Source organism: Tympanuchus pallidicinctus, unplaced genomic scaffold, assembly GCF_026119805.1.
Source record: "Tympanuchus pallidicinctus isolate F22 unplaced genomic scaffold, pur_lepc_1.0 scaffold17, whole genome shotgun sequence".
Taxonomy (NCBI): domain Eukaryota; kingdom Metazoa; phylum Chordata; class Aves; order Galliformes; family Phasianidae; genus Tympanuchus; species Tympanuchus pallidicinctus.
In genome coordinates, this window is record NW_026294690.1 from 6,857,607 (window position 1) to 6,876,559 (window position 18,953).

An 18,953-nucleotide genomic window follows, 5' to 3' on the forward strand; every position below is an offset into this window, starting at 1 on the left:
CAGATTGGCCTCTGTGCCTGAAGGGAAAGCTTGGTGTGTAGGTATGGAGGCTATCAGAGATAAAAGCTCTGTTCTCTTGCCAGGCTCACTTGAATAGACCTCTTCTCTTTTGTCAAATGACCATGGAGCTACAGTAAGCCTGGAGCAGTCTAATTAACATGACCTCTATCTTTGACTCTGTCCTAAATACATGATAACTAAAAATCTTTCCATTAACTCAAAAAAATGCTCATTATTGGAAGCTAAATCTGGTTAGGTCAAATATTAGCACTGTGTGCATAAAAAATATGAAAAAAAAGGGACTACATCTTATAAAATAACTAAAATATCACACCACGATTTAAGTTCTAGCTCAAACCCAGATGTTTTGAGGTGTACATTACTTTGTATGTTGCCATCAGTTGTCATCTTCATGGAATTATTGCCCTTCAGTAACACACAATTTGTTTTTGCTCTCTTTGTTAAAAAAACAACAATGCAAAACCCAAGAGAAAACACCATGCACGTAAGTAAGGAAACAAGAGTGAATCCATTTATCTAACTAATACTTAAGAGAAAAGCCTACTGGAAAGTTGATTCTCATACGTAACTCAAGATGGATATGGAATCACTTCTGGATCTGATTCTATTTGACTAGCATCACCATGCAATTTCATTAGGTATTTTAATAGCTTTGAAAGAGCTGCCATGCTGTCCTATAGTCAACACATTAGATGAAATTTGCTCTGTCTGCTTTTTCAGCACAAACTAAGGCAGTCCAAATGCATAAATCTTAACTGTGCCAAAAGAAATCTCTGCCGGGAAAGGAGAAACATGCGCATAGGCTTTTTCCCCAACATAAAATTCAGCATTTAAAATTTGATAAACTGTACAGGAGGATAAATGTCAATTTTAAAAATAGTAAGAGTTTGTATGTTTTATACCTTAATGGCTTTAGATAATGGACATAAAATGACAGAAGTGTAGATATGGCTGCTATTACTCCTGTCCTTGTCACTTCTCTCTGAAACCAGAGTAGGAATTACCTTCTGAGCACTCTATTACTTGCCTGCATTCTTTGTCATGCAATTTCTGTTGATTTAAGTGAGATAATGAGGGTCTAGCAAAGAAAGCTTTCATTGTGCTTTTATAGTGCTTTCTTATGCCTGCAGAATTTTGAAATAAAAATTTTCTGAATAATGTACTGATTGGCAGGCTTGAAAGCAGCTTCTCTTAAATTGGGGTTTTATTCAGAAGTCTGTTTAACCACGTTGTCTTTGGAGCACAAGTAGTCTAGCTGAAATCGTTGAGGTGGCTCATTTTCTTAGAATTATTCTTCATTTAAATTATGACGTGAATCAAGATCTGAAATACTGTGTGGATTTCTCAGGGTGTTACAGAGGGTGGGTTGCTGGATTGATGTTCCTTCTAAGAGCCACGTGATGCTCTTTGTGTCCGGCTTTCTTTCAGTGAAGCATTCCAGGGATGGGAATTAACTGATACAGGTTGATTGCTGACTGGGGAAGGAAAAAGTCTTCAATATTCTACTTTCGGCATTATATGACTTACAGCAACTATCCTGCAGCACTGTGAACCAGAGTTGTGAAAATTTCTTTTGATGAAGCCAAAAACCTACACATTTCAGGAGTCCTTTGCAAATGTGAAATATTTCAGAATTGCAAGAATATTGGCTTGATAATCTTTTCAGGAGAAGTGCAGTTTTGCAAGTATTGGACTACAGACTCTGTGCAAAGGATTATTGTGGTTTTCATGGTCCTGAATTTTGTGTGGAAAACAATGTGTCTCAAATTCAGATTGAAACCAAAATAGGTCTAAGATTACTTTGCGTTTCAAACACTTGCATGAGTTTGAATTTCTGCTGGAAGTGGGAGGGAAAAATAAAACCTTGTCTTCCAAATTCTTCTAATGAATTACTAGCTCATTTCTGCAGTGAAAAAATACAATATAACAAATGAGTCATCTGGGAATATTTTTATACTCAAGGTTATTATGAATAAGAAACAAATCTTTTTCTGTGTTATTAAATTTTGGCCTCAAATTATTTTTTAATATATTCAGCTTTTGCTGACTGTATTTAGCATATTGAAGTCACTTGGAGTTCACATATCCCACTAAAATTAAAACAGATGGTTTCTTGTGATTATCTATTTCTTATTTTAAAGAGAAGGCTACTTCTCCAAACTTCACAGTTAAAACGTTTGAACAAGGAGAAATGGCAAAGTAGCTTCATTTATCTTCACTTATTTAAAAATAGCCATGGGATGTGTGCAAGTAGGATGCTAATTTATTGGAGACTGTGTGATTGTCACTCTCAGAAGGGATTAGCTCTTGCAATTCATGACTCTTCCTGTCATGATTTAATATGCCGATATTCCTCTCACTTTGAAATCTGGATGGCTTTGCAGAGTTCTCTGCAGTTCAAGTAATTTCCTAATACCTTTGATTGCGTGGCAAATGGATGGTGATGACCTTACCCTTCATCTCATTTTCTAGATTATTTAGTGTAATATTGGAACAATTAACCAAAGAAACAGAAGGTGGCAGCCACTCAGGTGGCAAACCTGGAGGCTTTGATGTCAAAGCCCTAAGAGCCTTTCGTGTATTGCGACCTCTCCGGCTTGTATCAGGAGTGCCCAGTAAGCTCTTTTCTATTTAATTCTATTGAAATAAATATCGTAACTGATCTGACTGTTTAACTTTCATGTTCCAGACACTAGCATAAATGAGATAATATGAAGTTGATTTTTGTTATCTGGTTGTTTATATAAAGTGAGATTCAAGATGAATGATATGCTATTTCAATTTGAGCAGAGGATTGTGAATTCATCCAGTGTATGATCTTTTTACACAGTTCAATAAGCAGACAGGCAAATACACTTCCTTTTTAGAAGCTTTATATAAAATTGAATTGCGTGTTTAAATGCAAATAAACCAAAAATTAAAATTCAGATTTTTAAAATTCTAAATCCTACGCATCTGAAAATGTAGGTGATCTTAAAATAGTTTATATTTTGGTAAATCTGTGCCAAAGCACATTACACATTTCGTATTTCCTGCCCCCTCCAATGCACATGAATGCCTTCTGTTTATGTCAATAAAGCTACCAGATAAATTACGAGACTTGAAAAGTAGAGCAATATTATTTAAAGAAAGCAATTGAATTTTATAACAATCCTTCCTATTTTCTTTTCATGCATTACTAATTACTGAAGCTTTTTGGGCTGAGTAAGAAGTTCATGGCTTACAACTCAACTCTTTCCAGTCATTGTATTTATCATATCATAGTCTCCTACATAGAAATGGTTGCGTTCGGCATATATTTAGCAAAAGAGATTAAATGAAGAAAGAAGCAGTCTCGAGAAATGCCAGACAAGAATTTTGAAATAAAAATGAGCCATGTTTTGTTCTCATTGGTACTTTGGCAACCTCATTAGTTTGTGGTTTACTTATTTTAGTAAGAACAAAATTTGGCTTAATATTTAAGGAGAAAATACAAGAAAAGTGAAATTAGTTCTGAAAGTGATGTGAAATATGAATAACTAAAAAGTAAGATTGTTCAAAGTGAAAATGAGTTTTCCTAAATAGCCAGTTGCAGAAATATATATATTTTTTAATCCAGAGAGATATGTAAGTGCAATTTCTGTGGACTTGTTGCAAAGTTGTTATTGTAGCATAGGACTTCTTAGAGGTCCTATAAAATGACCTGCAGCCACTCACCATTGCTTTCATTTCATTTCTAAAACAAATCCAACTGTGAATTCTTGTGACACATTTTAAGCATTGGCTTCCATGACATAACATTTATTAACAGAGGAAATCATTAGGCTTTGACAAAAAGCTATAATCTCATATAAAATATATGATATGATTCTGGGCAGTAAAAATGTTTTTCAGTGGATACTCTCTGCCTGTGTGTATCATGAATTTTGAATAATGTGCAATTACAGAAGTTTTGGGATGGCATAAACATAGAAACCAAGTTCATATCTTGTATCTTCTTTTCTTTTAGGTTTACAAGTTGTCCTGAACTCCATTATAAAAGCCATGGTTCCCCTGCTCCATATTGCCCTTTTGGTATTGTTTGTAATCATAATCTATGCTATTATAGGATTGGAACTTTTTATTGGAAAAATGCACAAATCTTGTTTTCTTATTGATTCAGGTAAGTCATGAAACTGGTTACTAAAATAAGGGATTGGTTCTGTTGTATTTCAAGCCTGTGGGATTTCAGTTTGAAATAGAACAGGGGCGAAGCACTGAAACTGTTTTAACCCGCGGTTTTTGGACTGTAATTTTAGGAAAAGTATATTCTGTTTAAAAACAATCAAGGAAACTGGTACTACCACCACCACCACCACCAACATGAAAAACAGAGACTTGAATGTGTTCTGTACAGCTTTTAATGTATGAAATGTCTAACTGCAGTGTTAGCACTGAAAATATTAGGGGTTGCTATGTGCAAGATACGAATCAGTATTTTCTCCAGATGTCCCATAACAGGTAAGCTATACTCTCTTGAGATTACAGTTTGGCAGTGTCTGTCCGTCAGTATTTATTTTGAATAGTATAACAAAAAATAGAGTTCTAAGATGACTAACAAAAGGAAACAGTGTTTCTCCATCTATGCAAGTGATGCAATGAAGGTGTTTCTTATGGGAGAGTTTTGAAGGAGTGAAATGTTTTTGTGAGGGAGAAATATGTGATGGCTAAAGGTATGTTTCCTTCACCTGATGAAGCAGACTGCACAAAACAATTAGTCTTGACCTATTTCCTTGGTTGTACATCAATATGAAGTGAAGAGGAAAAAAACCCAAGACATTGTGTATGGGGTGTTTCTGGAAAGATATGTTGCATTATTATGACTGTGAACATGCTTTTTTTTCCCTACCCATTGCTCAATTACTTGAGCTCTTTTATGTGCTCGGTTTTGATTAAAATATTTTCAGATTGAAGGGCCCAGGTGTCAGAGAGATAAGCATCTCTAGAGCTCACGAGTTCCCTTTCTCAGCATTTCTCAGGCTGATATCTAGCTTTATGTTCTGATAGGTTTGATATTTCTTCATATAGAATTAGCTCACAAATGTTTGAGAAATGAAAGAGACTTTTTTGGTCAATTTTCAGATATACTAGTTGAAGAAGATCCAGCACCTTGTGCATTCTCAGGGAATGGACGTCAGTGTGTCATGAATGGCACTGAATGTAAGGGTGGTTGGGTTGGACCGAACGGAGGCATAACGAACTTCGATAATTTTGCATTTGCAATGTTGACTGTGTTCCAGTGTATAACCATGGAAGGATGGACTGATGTGTTATACTGGGTAAGTAACTTCAGAAATCATTGAATATTGCTTACTTTTAAACCAACTTTAGCATTCAAACGAGAAGTAAACTGTTTTACAATACCATAAGTAAGAAATCTTGGTGAGTTTTAATAGAAGTGGAGCTTAACTGCTTAGCTTATTCCAGTCACAAAATCTTTTTGGCTTGCTTAGGCTAGGAAGGCTTTTTAGCAACAAATTTATTCTTTGGGTTTTATATGTTTGTTTTTGGTTTTGTCTATTTCATTTGGATAAAAATAATACCACGTTTATGTCCTTTGGACTAACATTTTTTTTTCATGCAAGCATACCGTTTTTAGACATGTCTAATTAAACTTAGGAGCAATCTTTCCACAGTATTTCTGCAAAATATTTTGCAATATTAACATAAATTAGACCAAAACAAGCTCTCAGCTGTCCTTGCTTGCCTTGGGTACTGAAAACCACTTGTTAAACATTCAAACAAAAACCAAGTCACAACAGCTGTAAGCCTGACATTGTCACCAAAGAAGCAGTAAGAGGCATTCAAAAGTACCGCTGTGTAAGGCCCCACCTTTAAATGCTACACCAGCATTAAATAACGAACCTTCTCCATCTTGGAACATAGACAAACAGCTGGACACAGGCTGGAAACAAGATTCTGTTTGTCCTAATTTTGCAGATGAGAATGGAGAAAAAGAACACAGATTTTTAAGTGAATAAGGTTACATAAATATTCAGGTAGGAATTTCGCTGCCTTGCCCTATTCCAATCAAAGAACGTTTTGTTCTGTGACGTTTTAAGGACCTAATATTTGGCATGAGTGACTTGTAGAAGGTCACACAGGAAGACCATGACAGAGCCTGCCTACTGTATGTGCTCAAAATCGTTGAGGATATTCCATACTACTTGGTACTGAGCAGTAAGTCTTTGCAGCACTTAGGACCTTACGGCATCTTAACAGTTTGAATACTGAGATTTTTTTACGAAAGGAGAAATTTGATTGCTAGTAAGGATCACTATTAGAAAGTCACTGAAAATAGATGAGCTATCTTAAGGCATGTCTTTGTGGAGCTGTGTTCTATGTTGTGTTGATCATAGCAGCTCATAGTTTGGACTGCTCTTAAGTTTGGCCAAGTGGGATTATTTACTAATACTGAATCTTCTGTGGAGTACAAGATGCAATAAAAGATGTAGCATTATTCAGTGAATGGACACCTTAAGTGGCCATTTGTTACAAATCAAGGTGAAATATGCTGCTGCTAAGTAATATAACAGCTGTCTGTGTAGTCTCAGAATAAAATTTGTGATACTAGAAAGGACGACATGAATACATTTTTAATATAGTGTCACTGTTAAAAATAATTAAGATCAGACTAAGTCAGATGTCAGAGGTTAAGAATTGGCTGTAAACATGCAAACCTTTGGTAGTAAAGAAACTGACAGTAATACAGGGCTCAACATGGGCCAGTTTGTTGTTTGTCAGGGTGTAGGTTTATCCTTTTTGAGTTTTGCTCTCCAGTTCTTAATTTTCTCAGAGAATGCATTACTGCAGAGTTAGTATAAACTTTATGTGATTTGTGTTATGATGGTGATGGGTATTTTTATCCTCCTGAAACAGAAGGTTTGCCACAGTCGTCCAGGAAAAAAATGCACTTTTAATACTTTTCAAGGCATAAGTGTGCTCAAATTTTAGTACCTGGCAATTACTGTAACTGTCACAGATTTTTACAGTGAAAGTCAGTGATAAAGCTTTCAGGGACTTGCACATATGCAGACTATGATCTTTATAGGAATAATTTCATCTGAAAGGCTTACTATTACACATTTTTTCCCTTTGGAATTAAGAAGCTAATTGATTACATGATTTCTAAAAAATCTCCACCCCCAAAAGTAAAACTATTAGAAGAGGGTGCTATGAAAATTGTTACAGTGAAACGTTTTCAAAATGCAATGCATAGGAAAATTCAAAATTCAAAAACTTCAGAACTGCATGCAGAGCTGTGTGTTATTTTGTCTCTCTAAAATGGCTTCCCAAAGCCAAAGTTATTTACAGATACACATATGTCAGTTTTAATTTTATTAAAAATGATACTGGGGTTGTTAGTAAGAGAACAAAGAAATGTACTGACCTTGTAAAGTATGTTCAAAACCAGATTTTCATATAGCTTTGGAATTTGTTTTAAGTGACATTTTCATATAATTTAATTGTAGCTCTAGATCCTTTGTATACCAGTGAATTGCCCATTGTCAAGCAAAAATCACTTGCTGAGGACAGAAGAAATGACTTTTCATGTGTTTCACGCTTGCCCGTGATTAATCTGAAGTAGATTTAGCTATTGCTAATTAAACATTCAAAAAGATTTTGTTGTAATCACAAACTGAGAAAAGGCATGCACTAGGTTGTGATAAAAATGTCACACAGAATCTAAGGAAACAATTACAGATGTTTAGGTTTGTGAGATAACTTTTGCTTAGAAATCTGTAGATGAAAGCCGAATGGAATGAATCTGCTTGAAAACGAACAGAACAAACCCACAAAGATTAGAAGCTGCACAAAAAGTCTGATTTCTGCTTGTTCACTGTGCGAACTGAAAAATTGGCTGTGTAGAATTACCTTGCTAGCAGGTGTAAGCTGAGTGGGTGAAATATGTGCAATACTTTGCATTACGTTATGTGGCATTCTGCTAGCAAGAATGACAGCTGAAAATTACAGCTTCCAGTAACGCTCACAAGCACAGCTTGTTTTCACCTGGTAAACAACAGCAAACTCTCCCTAGAAATTTCCCAAGCATCAGTAGTTTTTTTTCTAATACATATTTATTATAGATTGTGGACTTGATCCTGCGACTGCTTGGCGCCCTTCCTGTCCTGGTGACTCACCTGGATGTCCTGCTGCTCACCAGTTTGCACCTGATTCCTATATGTCTCTTATTTTTAGTGCTTTTCCTTAGTGCTTAATTTTCTGTAGCTTCCTTGTAACCCATTGAGTAGCATACATCACTTATTTCATCCACTGAAAATGCGACTCTTTAATGCCAAATGCTGGACTGAATTGTAGAGGCTAAGGGATATTGTCCTTGTCACTTACACCAGCCAATGCAGCATATGTGTTCCCAAATTGTCTAATATCTTTGTGGCTGCACATCTGTACATCTCTTCCATTTATATCAGCAGTGTGTTTACTCCTGACCACAGCCCTGTTTGTTTGCTCAGTAGGTCCAGATGTAGACTTACACTGTTAGCTTTGGATCCCAGTACAGTCCTCATTATTGGCAAAGTGGCCTGGGTACCACTCGAGCTGAAACTGCTGAATTTATGCTATGTGATGTCTTGTGGTTTTTAATTTTCTTTTAAAGCCTTTAATGTGAGTACTGATACTTTTAACAAGATGAACCTTTTCACAAGGTTTCACGTTTAAAATATGCAGTTCATTAACTGAATGTATAAGCAATCTAAAATATATCTAAAACTTTAAGGTTTATAGAAAGGGATGTCAGAATATTTTAATACATCCTTTACCAACATGTCAGCTTCTGAAATTGTACTCTTTACTACTGCTTGAAAGAAGCATCAAATAATACTTCATTCATAATTAATGTGCTTTTGTAACAAAAAGAAGTGTGCATTTAGAAACCTGTTTCATTCTTCAGAAATTGAGCTTTATTTGCCCCAGTCTCTTTCTTGAAGTATATTAGAACATTTGAAGAAAACCAATCATTTCAGTAATGCATTCTGTTTAGGTTGCACTGCACTTCTTCACATGTTGAGTGTGCAAGTGTCTATCCAACCACTGCACTAATTAACCACGAATAATGTATTTTAAGGTAGAAAAAAAAGTATAAATATTTATTTAAATCATGAAATCATAGAATGTCTTCGGTTGGAAGAAACCTCAAATCAGATCATTCTAGTTCCAACCCACTGCATGGGCAGGGTTGCCAACTGATCAGATATTTCTATGATGATGTACAAGAGCTATGATTTTCTCACTGGCTTTCCAGTAGTACAGGGCAACTTAAAATGTGGAAAACCAAGATATGTTTGCTTTCCAACTGGATGAGAATCTGAAAGAATGACTACAATCGACTACAAAACTTGCCCATGCAAAAGAAAATAATTACAGTGATAAAACAAAGTCTATTGATTTTTCAGAATGTCAGTCAGATGATCAGGAACTCAGGAAGTCTTCTCATCATATCTCTTCTAATTGTGCTCCTAGCTCAAGAATCACAGAGGATTGCCTACGAGGAAGTATTTTAAGGGGATATGATGTACTTGAAAGCAACTAGTGCACAATCAAAGATTTTTCCTGAAACAACCAAGTATTTTATAAACCTATCTCACAGAAGAAGCTGTTGGCTGGTGCACAAAATGTATTATTAATCCATAAAAAAAGTTGCAGAGCACATTTAAAATATTATGAAAACTGTCATCGTAGTGATGAGAAGGAATCTTTAAATAAATACATTAGCAAAATCTTTTTATATGACCAACAGGTCAAATAAGCAGTGATACTCAAGAACTTTCACTTGACTGATCTAATATAACATTAGAAAATGAAGACATAGGTTGATATAATTTTTTTTGTCACATTACAGCAGCAGGAATGGAAGGCATGTGATTGCATCCAAACAATAACGGTCAGCTTAGTCTAAGAAGTGAACGGATGCTTGATAACTTTTTGTTCTTCTGTACATCAGCTGCAAATGTTCTGCAGTGTTAAAAATCGTGATTGAATATGCAAGGCAAATCTTACAAAATCTATATTTCTCCCTTCTATTTGTCTTTTATGTACAAAGGATAGCTTAGCACTGTTCAACACCACTCACAGGTCATCTAAGGGAGACTCTGCAGTGAAACAAGGCAGTACATCCCCAGAGACACTGATGTGCTGGCTGCACAGTGCTCCCGGCGTTTGATGACTACATAGCCAGAAATTTAACACATGATGTCCAGCTGGAGAAAGAATAGTAAGAATTTTGGTTAGCAGTATTAATACGCTGCATAAATTGTACTTAAGAACCAGGGATAACAGACAGGATTTAAAAAAAAAAAAGATTGCGCGCTAGTCATTTGAATTCAATTCCAAGCTGAAATCTATTTTAACGCATCCCTCTCCCCCCGCCTTTAGATAATGATTTGGACTACTTTTTTTTCCCCAGAATCAGCCAATTTTAGATTGCAAAGAGTTGAAATTTAAATTATCAATAAATTAGAAACTTCAGAAAGAGAGAAAATGAAATGATTAAATTCAGACCTACAAACAGAGCTTCCAAGCCAGGGAACATGCACATTAACGAGTTTGAATTAGTATTGGAAGAGATGATCACAGATATGTTTTAAGTGAGCAGCTTATCACAGCCCACCTGAGGATGATTTTAAAGTACCCCACAGAGAAATATCGTTTCCATGCGCTGAACCTGATCTACTTCGACAAGATATCTGTATCTCGGTCTTAGCTGACTGCTGACCTATACTGCAGTCAAAGCATGGAACTAATTTCTTGTCACACAACATTGCAAATACTCAAAAGAACATATTACTTCTCCCCAGACAGTTTAAATAAAATAGATGGAAACTGGCTTAGAAGTAGGCTGTATTTGCAGTGCTGAGGACTCCTCTAGCTGAAGCTTCTAGCTGAAGTTCATCAGTAACACTTGCCATAAAAAGAAAACGACCATTTAAAACACATTTTACTTTCTTGGCTGTCCCAGGATTACAGCTGAGTAGGTACCTAATTCAGGTGTTCCTTGAGTATTGAGTTTTCATTTGTACATCCTCTATATGTGTGATAAGGTAACAATTATACACATCAATCCAAATGATTCATGCTATTATTTTTGCAAAGTCAGCAATACATGCATTTACAGTATCGTGTTGTGTGGAATATGCATAGCTATCATGGCAGATTTGACAATAACTACTACTTCCAAAAGTAGTTGGAGTTGTTATTCTGTGCTTTTTAATGCATTGCAGCTAAACACTGAAAAACAAGTAGAGTCTTCATCTTGTGATTCTTTTATTTCAATAATGAAAAAGTCTTTTGAGTCCTTAGATTAAGCAAACCAAATCAATAAATTTAAGTTTTAGAAAATAATATAATAAATACTAATAAAAAAGTTATGGAAGTTTCCTATGTGGAGTTTTTCTAGGCAATGTGAATAAATACATAGAAGCTCTAATTAATTGTATTAATCCTAGATTACTCTAGAAACCAATGAAGGAATCAAACACTTCTGATTTGTTACACCTTGAACATGAATTCTGTTAAAGCTGGTAGAGTTTTGCTTCCAACCATCCTGTAGAAAACCTTCTCTGGCTTACTAGAATGGGGAGAGGCACAGCTCACCACTTAGTTATGGTGATGTGCACCTGCTCTGCGACCAGTGCAGGCTGCTGCCAGAGTGATTCAACACAAGATAGCTGCCTGAAGAAGTAGTGATTCCTTAGCAGACTGTTGACGTCTAGGCTTCCCTTGAAAAAAAAATGCTTTTTTCTTTTTTGATGATGTGACTGCCTAACATAAAATTTATTAGCTAACAAAGGATAAAAGTGACAGAAATTAGAACCTTCTATTCAGATAGATGGAAGCAAATTAATACAAATGAAGCTGTGTCTTACAAGTTGAAGTTTAATTTGGAAGGGTTACCTATATGTGTACTGTTAATAACTGTGGTTTACATACAGAAGTTGGGGGCTAAATTTAGAGGCAATGAAGTAATTATGAAGCTCTGTGGGTACTGTAACAAATTCTCATCTCTCCAGAAGATACACTTCTTTTTAGCCTCCCTTAATGCCCAGGCTGCAGAATTCTGATCTTCCAGTTCTTGAGCCGAGATGCTTAACAGAGCGTCGTCTCTGAGTTCACATTCACCGCAGCTTCTCAGCATGTGTCTGAGTCTGTCCAACCAGGAGAATGTCAGGGAGAGCTGTGCCTTAACAACAGAACCCAGAGAAGATGGAAGATAAAATTGCATGCTTTCAGAAACCAGTCTGGAGGCTGCTATGCTTCAAGCACAGCCTGTTTTAAGTTAGCTTGAAGTTAACTCCACTTCAGCCAGGAATATCTCAGAACACAAACTTTGAAGTGCGCAGGCTTTGAAAAGCTGTCTACTGTACTTGAACGTGAGTAGAATAAATAGTCTGTGATCTGAGGTAGGTGAACCTGCAGCATATGCTTCAAAGAGAGCAGGACTAGTCCCATTTAACAGAATACTGATTCCTGAGAGAATTTTACACCCTTCAGGAGTCTAAGTTTGTCAGTCTAAATTTTTAAAATGTTTAGATAGGTTCTAGGTCGCTATAAGTAAATCCACAGATTATGTCTCCATTAGAATGTTATGAGAGGAGAAAGGTAAGATTGAAAACTAAGGAAGTGAAGAGACCAAATGATTTAGAAACATTGTGTGAAAAATAATTCAAAATAGGCTCAGGCAACAGTGGAGTATGTATCTAATAGGACAAATGCAGAATTAGAGGTGTTACTGCACTGCTTTATCATTATCCCCAATTAGGGCTAGATTAATCAATACATACAAAGAACTTGCAATGATTTACATAAGCCAGTGGCAGCTTTTCAGGAAAGTAAGGCTTTGATCTGCATGCAGTTGCAGATGGGGATTTTACAGTTACCACAGATAGGATAAGTGAGACATTTTAATGATTTCTAATTAATGTTTTGGATTGGGATGTGCTATCTACCACTGTGTAACACTGATGGTTATATCTGTGCTATAAACTTGGCCTGCTCTCTCTATTTCACTTCAGAGATATCCCTGAACAGCTACACTGCAGGGTATGATAGCTGACTCCAATTACAGCACAGCTAACAAAACAGTTCACTCCAAATGCTAGATGAGGCAGTTTCAGACTGTACCAAGTTTGTCCCATCAACTAAAGATAATGCTTAAAGAGTTTTCAGGCATATGCATGTTGATATAGAGTGAAATATACAAAGAACATTTTGACTCTACCAATTGGACTTGCACAGAGTAATTTGTCTCCAGATCTGATAGTGCCCACAGCTGGATCCTATCATGGGGGCTTCAGGCTGCTTCTATGTCACTTACGAAAAGGATTGGAACAGCTTCAGATTTTAGTTCTAGTGTCTGTATGAAAGGATGAAAATATCAACAGTGGTGTTCTGTAGAATGAGTATTTTTAAAGACTTACCTAATGGAATAATAGTGCATTTTCCATTACAGTGAAACCAAATTAAGTGAAAAAGAAAATCACTCTGTCCTTCTTAACATTTATTATCTTCTCTGTCCTCTGGGTGACATGATGGACAAACTAGAACTGAAATCAAAACATTAAGTCTAGTGTTGGAAAAAGGCAGAAAGAAGGGCAAGAAGAGTGTCACTTGGCAAATGACTTTGCAATAGGTGTTATGGATGCTGAAATCTTAATGGATTCAAAAAGAGATGGGGCAAGTCCACTGGCAGCCATGAGATATGGCACGTTCTCTGTTGTGTCATGCCTCCGAGACACCAGAGGCTGAGCATGCCACAAGATTTTTGCTGACGATTTGAGACCTTATAGCTTCAGGATTTCCTGATGTCATTTTACCATTATTTGAGGTGCTTTTACTGCTTATGTTTCTTAGTTGCAACTTCCAGTAGTCTGGAATTTGTGTCTCTGTAACTCCTTATTTCTAGTTTTTGAGTGAGAAGTCAGTATTAATCCTTTCAATTGGAAAAACCTCGTCTGTGAGGATTTTTGTGCGTTAACCAAGCTCTGTCTCCATCATTAGTCAAGACAAATTGACTCTTGTAATGTTTCTTTAAATGGAAGTTATGAAAAATGCCACAAGATGTGCATGAAATGAGCAAGTTTTCCAGATAGACAGGACTTATTTACGTGCTTTCATCTCTGTTATTAATCCAATCAGAAATATTACTTCATGTATACAAATTATGATGCATTACCTGAATAGACTTTATTTGTCTCTAGAATTAAGTGGTGAAATTATTGAATAGATGCAGTTTTAGGTAGTTGGTTTTAAGAGTTAGTGCCAGGTATTCTAGTGGATTAAGGGTTCTTGAGTTAGGAATGCTTTAAATTAGTTCATCACCTGCCCAAACCAAAACGTTTCTTCTGATGCTGGTTAGCTGCAGTTTCCAAGCTGTCACATCACAGGGCATTAGTCCTAGATAGATTATCCTAAAATATTGGGCTTATACATCAAACTGCATAAATAAGATGGGCTTTTTTTTTTTTTTTTTTTTTTTCCATATATTACACACATTAAAGTGATTTAAGGAGAAGCAAATCACAGTTGTGTGTACCTTTATAACAGAGCTTGGAAATTCATCTTTGCTCCTGGCTTACCAAACTAGCATAATGCCTTGCTTCTTGGATACATCTTCTTTCTGAGGAGGAAGAGTGTATCAGGCTGGGTTCCAGTGATTCCCAGAGCTCTTTTGTTCTCCTTGGATCTTTTGTTTTTCTCAAACTGAAATTGCACATATTCATCTTTCAAGTTTTTCAAAACAATTTATAGCAGGAAATTGTTGGCATCAACTCCAGATTAATTTCTGCCCGTACTCTGAGCTCTGGGACTTGCAAAATGCTGTTTACGAGTGGTATAGTTAAATTGGATGCAAAATGCATTCATATGCATGTGAAATTTAATCAAAACGTTGATTCTTACAAGCTATTATTAGAAAAACACTTTGCCTGATCTGTGTGTTGTGAATCACTTCTATGAAGTAAAGTCAGTTCTGAAATTAGAATAACTACAAGGTATGCATTTTAAAAAAAATCCCTGAGTAAAGGTCAGATGCCTACAATTGAAAGAAGGTGCAAAAGGCAGCACACACCGGAACAAAGCAGAAATCCAATATTGGCAATAAGTCATTTTACTGATCTGAGCTCTCTTTGTTGTTAAGAGTTCTGAAAACTTTGGAGATGAAAAGAAACTGTTAGTCTCCTCAGCATAAACCCCTAATGTATTAAGTATTGCTAAAAGTATTGCATAGCAGATTGAGTTTAAGTAGGTCAGTATAACGGCAGCATTATGAGAGACCTTGTTTTCCACGTGAATGTGTTGCAGAATTGGACCATGCAAACCTGGGATCTTTTAGAATTGAAGTCAATGGCTCCAGCCTTTCTGATTGGCTATAATCTTTCTCCATTTTAATTTCTCCAAAACTTAATTTTATTGAAATTAAAAGGAAAATACCCAAATCAAATATGTACTTCACAATTTTAAAATTATTATTATTAGTAGTATTTTGCTGTCGAGTAAGTAATTCTAGGTTGCTTTTCAGGATTTCAGCTTGATTTCTAGAACAGTTTAACTGCAGATGTACACAGAAGTTATTTTAGAGGACAAATGAAGGAGTTAAGTAAAAGAATCTTCTTTTGGTTACTTTGGAAGTCTCAATTTAGTTAGTGTGACGTGTCATTGTGACAGATCACCATTGAAGAAAAGTGCCTATGGACCTTAATCTGCAAAGACTTAATGTGTGTGCTTACATTTAGCTGTACGTTGCATCACCTTGCAGAATCTGAAACTGATTTTTAAAAGATAGAAAGAATGAAATTAGAAATACCATTTGAAAAGGTTTTGTGTAATATGGAACTGCCAATTTCAGCAAGGATGTTAATGACAGGGTTTAAAGCTGAGCTTTTATAGAGCTCAAAGCCTGATCACAAATTTCAGATGCAACAAACAGACTGAGGACAGCATTCACGTGAAAGGAAGAGGGTTTCCTTGTAAATTGTTCTATGATACCATATCTGGTCTTAAGTATTCACAGAGTTCTTATAGTCTCCTGAATCTCATGGCTAAAAAGAAGAATCTAACGCAAAAATAAGATGTCAGAAATATTTCCAAAAAGGTATAAATCAGAATTTATGTTTGTAACGTACTGAAATGTCTTTTTGCATCTGAAAATTACAGGAAACATTCAATTTTCCTGTGTTTTACATGTGATTTTTTTTTTTTTTTTTTTTTTTTGAACAAGTGTTCTAAGATGTCCATGGATCCATAGATACGTTTTTTGAGTCTACCTCACAGATGCAATGAGCTCACTAAAATTAGGCACTGGAGAAGGTCTCTATAGAAAAACTTGTGTAATCAATAAATAGTGCATCTAAAGTTCAGGAAATTCAACCTTACTTAAAAAAAAAAACACAACACAACAAAATAAAAAAAAAAACCAGCAACCACAACACTTTTTAAACTTCATTTAACATTGATCTTGGTGTAATTTTGGTTCTGAAGTGTTTCTGGGATATTTCCTCGTTTTTGTTATGTTTATAAAATTTTATTTCAGTTCTTCGTTTGTGTAAAGTTCTGTTCATGTTTTTAAAAATCTGAATGCATCCAGATGTAGCTTTTCAGGAAAAAAATAAATAAATTGAAATGTCATTTTGCAGAAAAAAAATATATTATTTGTCCTGTGGAAATACATTTCAGTACTTCTTTTCTCAAAGGATCATTCATGTTACTAAGATATATGTGAACTAACAGTCCTAGTAAGCATAAATTAAATTGGAATCCAAGGTGTACTTTTCTTGGCATTAGAGAATAGAACTGTTGCAATACTCAATTTGTATGTTTGATAGTGTTTTTAGTCTGAAAACTAGGTTCTCTCAGTACTTTCTTTTCACGTTCATATTAGGAATGCTAATTAAACATGGCCAGTGCCTTCTTTCTTGTACTTTTCCCCTTCTCAAAGTACTGAAAAATGAAGAGAATGCTATCTCACCTGAATGATTAAATTCTGTTTCTCTGCCTCTTAGTTCCTGTTACTATAGAGATCTACTCTATAAGATCATCTTATTTCTTGCAGATGAATGATGCTATGGGATTTGAATTGCCATGGGTGTATTTTGTCAGTCTCGTCATCTTTGGGTCATTTTTCGTACTAAATCTTGTTCTTGGTGTATTGAGCGGGTAAGCATACACCTTTTTCATCATGAAGGCAGAGTCCTGAATTCAGTTGCCATGAACACACAGGTTGTTTTCATACAGGTGAGACTTGAGTTGCCATGATTTTTTTTTTAATAAGTATTTCTTTTTTTTTTCTAATTAGAACAGAAACAGTTTTATGTAGCCTTCATAAAAGATAAGAAACACTAAAATCAGTTAGACATACTAGTATATATATCTTCGTGTCCATATTTATGGCAAAAGTATCAAAAGAACTGAACATTTTCCTGCGCTTAATTAAATATTTTAATTCATCTTCTAAGGCATCACATCTGTGGTATAATTTGGGTGAGTAATAAAATTAAAGAAAAATTAATTGGTTTTAAGAACTGTATAAATGCAAAACTTTCAGTGTTGACACCTACGTGATCTGGCAGCTGCAAAAAGGACTCTGCTGTTTAATGAATGACTGAATCATAACTTATTTCCTTACGTTTTACAGGTAAATGATGCAATAGGATGTGAATGGCCATGGATCTATTTTGTTAGTCTTATCATCCTTGGCTCATTTTTCGTACTTAACCTGGTTCTTGGTGTACTTAGTGGGTAAGCAGTTGAGTTAACATTGTGTATGCTACTGCTACTTGTAAGATGGCCTCTGCATTTACTCAAGCTTCTCAGCAATGGCTTCTTTTGCATGTACTTGAGATTCTTATGTCATTCTACCAGTGTTTGCTCTTTGAACTGAACTGTGTGATCCTAATGCTTGTATCTGTCTGACATCACGTTCACCATGCTTGCCAGAAATACTCATTAAGTGAGGTGCTGATCTCCACATTCAGTAATATTTCAGCAAGGGTATGGGTAGTGCTTGTACAAATATTTTCCCCTATAGATATAGTGGTGTTTCTTTCTGAAAGTTGCTTTAAAAAAAAAAAAAAGAAAGAAAAAAAAGCTGTAAATAGATTGGAGTTCTCTTTGCATTTACTAGTTATGTAGCAAAATTTTTTTAATGGGGTGCTTCAAGATTTGTCTTAGAGTATGACTGACTTACACAAAATATTTAGTGCTTGTTGTATTGTTGTGTACTACTGTAATAACTAACACCAGCAAGCTAGTATATTTATCAATAATCAAATATCAATTTATTATGTTTGTCAGTGAGAGACATTATAGCACTTCATTGTCCTGTGTACTACAGACTCTGACTAAGAGCTGAAGTGGAATCTGTTGTAGCTGCATAATAGGTTTTAAAACTATATGTCAACAGTTTGCAAGGTTTCTTTCCGACAAAGCCCCCTTTCTGAAGTTACATCTTTATTTCTTTTGCCATTTCCTGTCTTGCAACACAGTTGAGCTGGGGAAACTCCAAATTAGGTAAATGTATTTTTAAAAATCCTGCTAGCATTTGAAAACTGTGTGCATTATTGGAATCTTCAAACCGTGAAGTTTGAAAAAGACCTATAAGATGATCAAGCCCAACCGCCAACTCCGATTATAATTGTGTGGATTAGCTATGAATTACAAACAAACAAAAAGTATCGTTCTGGCAACATCAGGCCACCTGTGACAGCTGTGTTAGCCAGTAGCAAAATTGGTCTTGCATTGAATGCAGCCTTGGAAGTGATGGTGTCATCAGACTGCTGATTGTATGCACAATCATATTCACTGCTTTGCCATGTCATACATCAGATTTGAAAGGAATTATATAATGCCATATTATATTCCCGAAAGTCAGGCAATCAGAAACAACACTTCCAATTGCTGATAAG

The 18,953-nt window shown here is 35.6% G+C and overlaps 1 protein-coding gene across 7 annotated transcripts in view; it reads left to right on the top strand.

The window, feature by feature from the left end:
• The window catches only part of CACNA1D (calcium voltage-gated channel subunit alpha1 D), a 166,388-nt gene that overhangs the window by 61,779 nt on the left and 85,656 nt on the right, over positions 1–18,953 (top strand). For 5 of the 7 annotated variants that reach the window (XM_052678857.1, XM_052678859.1, XM_052678861.1 and 2 more), the window contains exons 5-8: positions 2,494–2,636; positions 4,010–4,162; positions 5,122–5,318; positions 17,684–17,787. In XM_052678857.1, coding sequence (XP_052534817.1) covers positions 2,494–2,636; positions 4,010–4,162; positions 5,122–5,318; positions 17,684–17,787 — 597 coding nt within the window. Of the gene's footprint in view, positions 1–2,493; positions 2,637–4,009; positions 4,163–5,121; positions 5,319–17,101; positions 17,206–17,683; positions 17,788–18,953 lie in introns of all 7 variants that reach the window. The other 2 variants (XM_052678862.1, XM_052678858.1) reach the window with 1 other exon arrangement.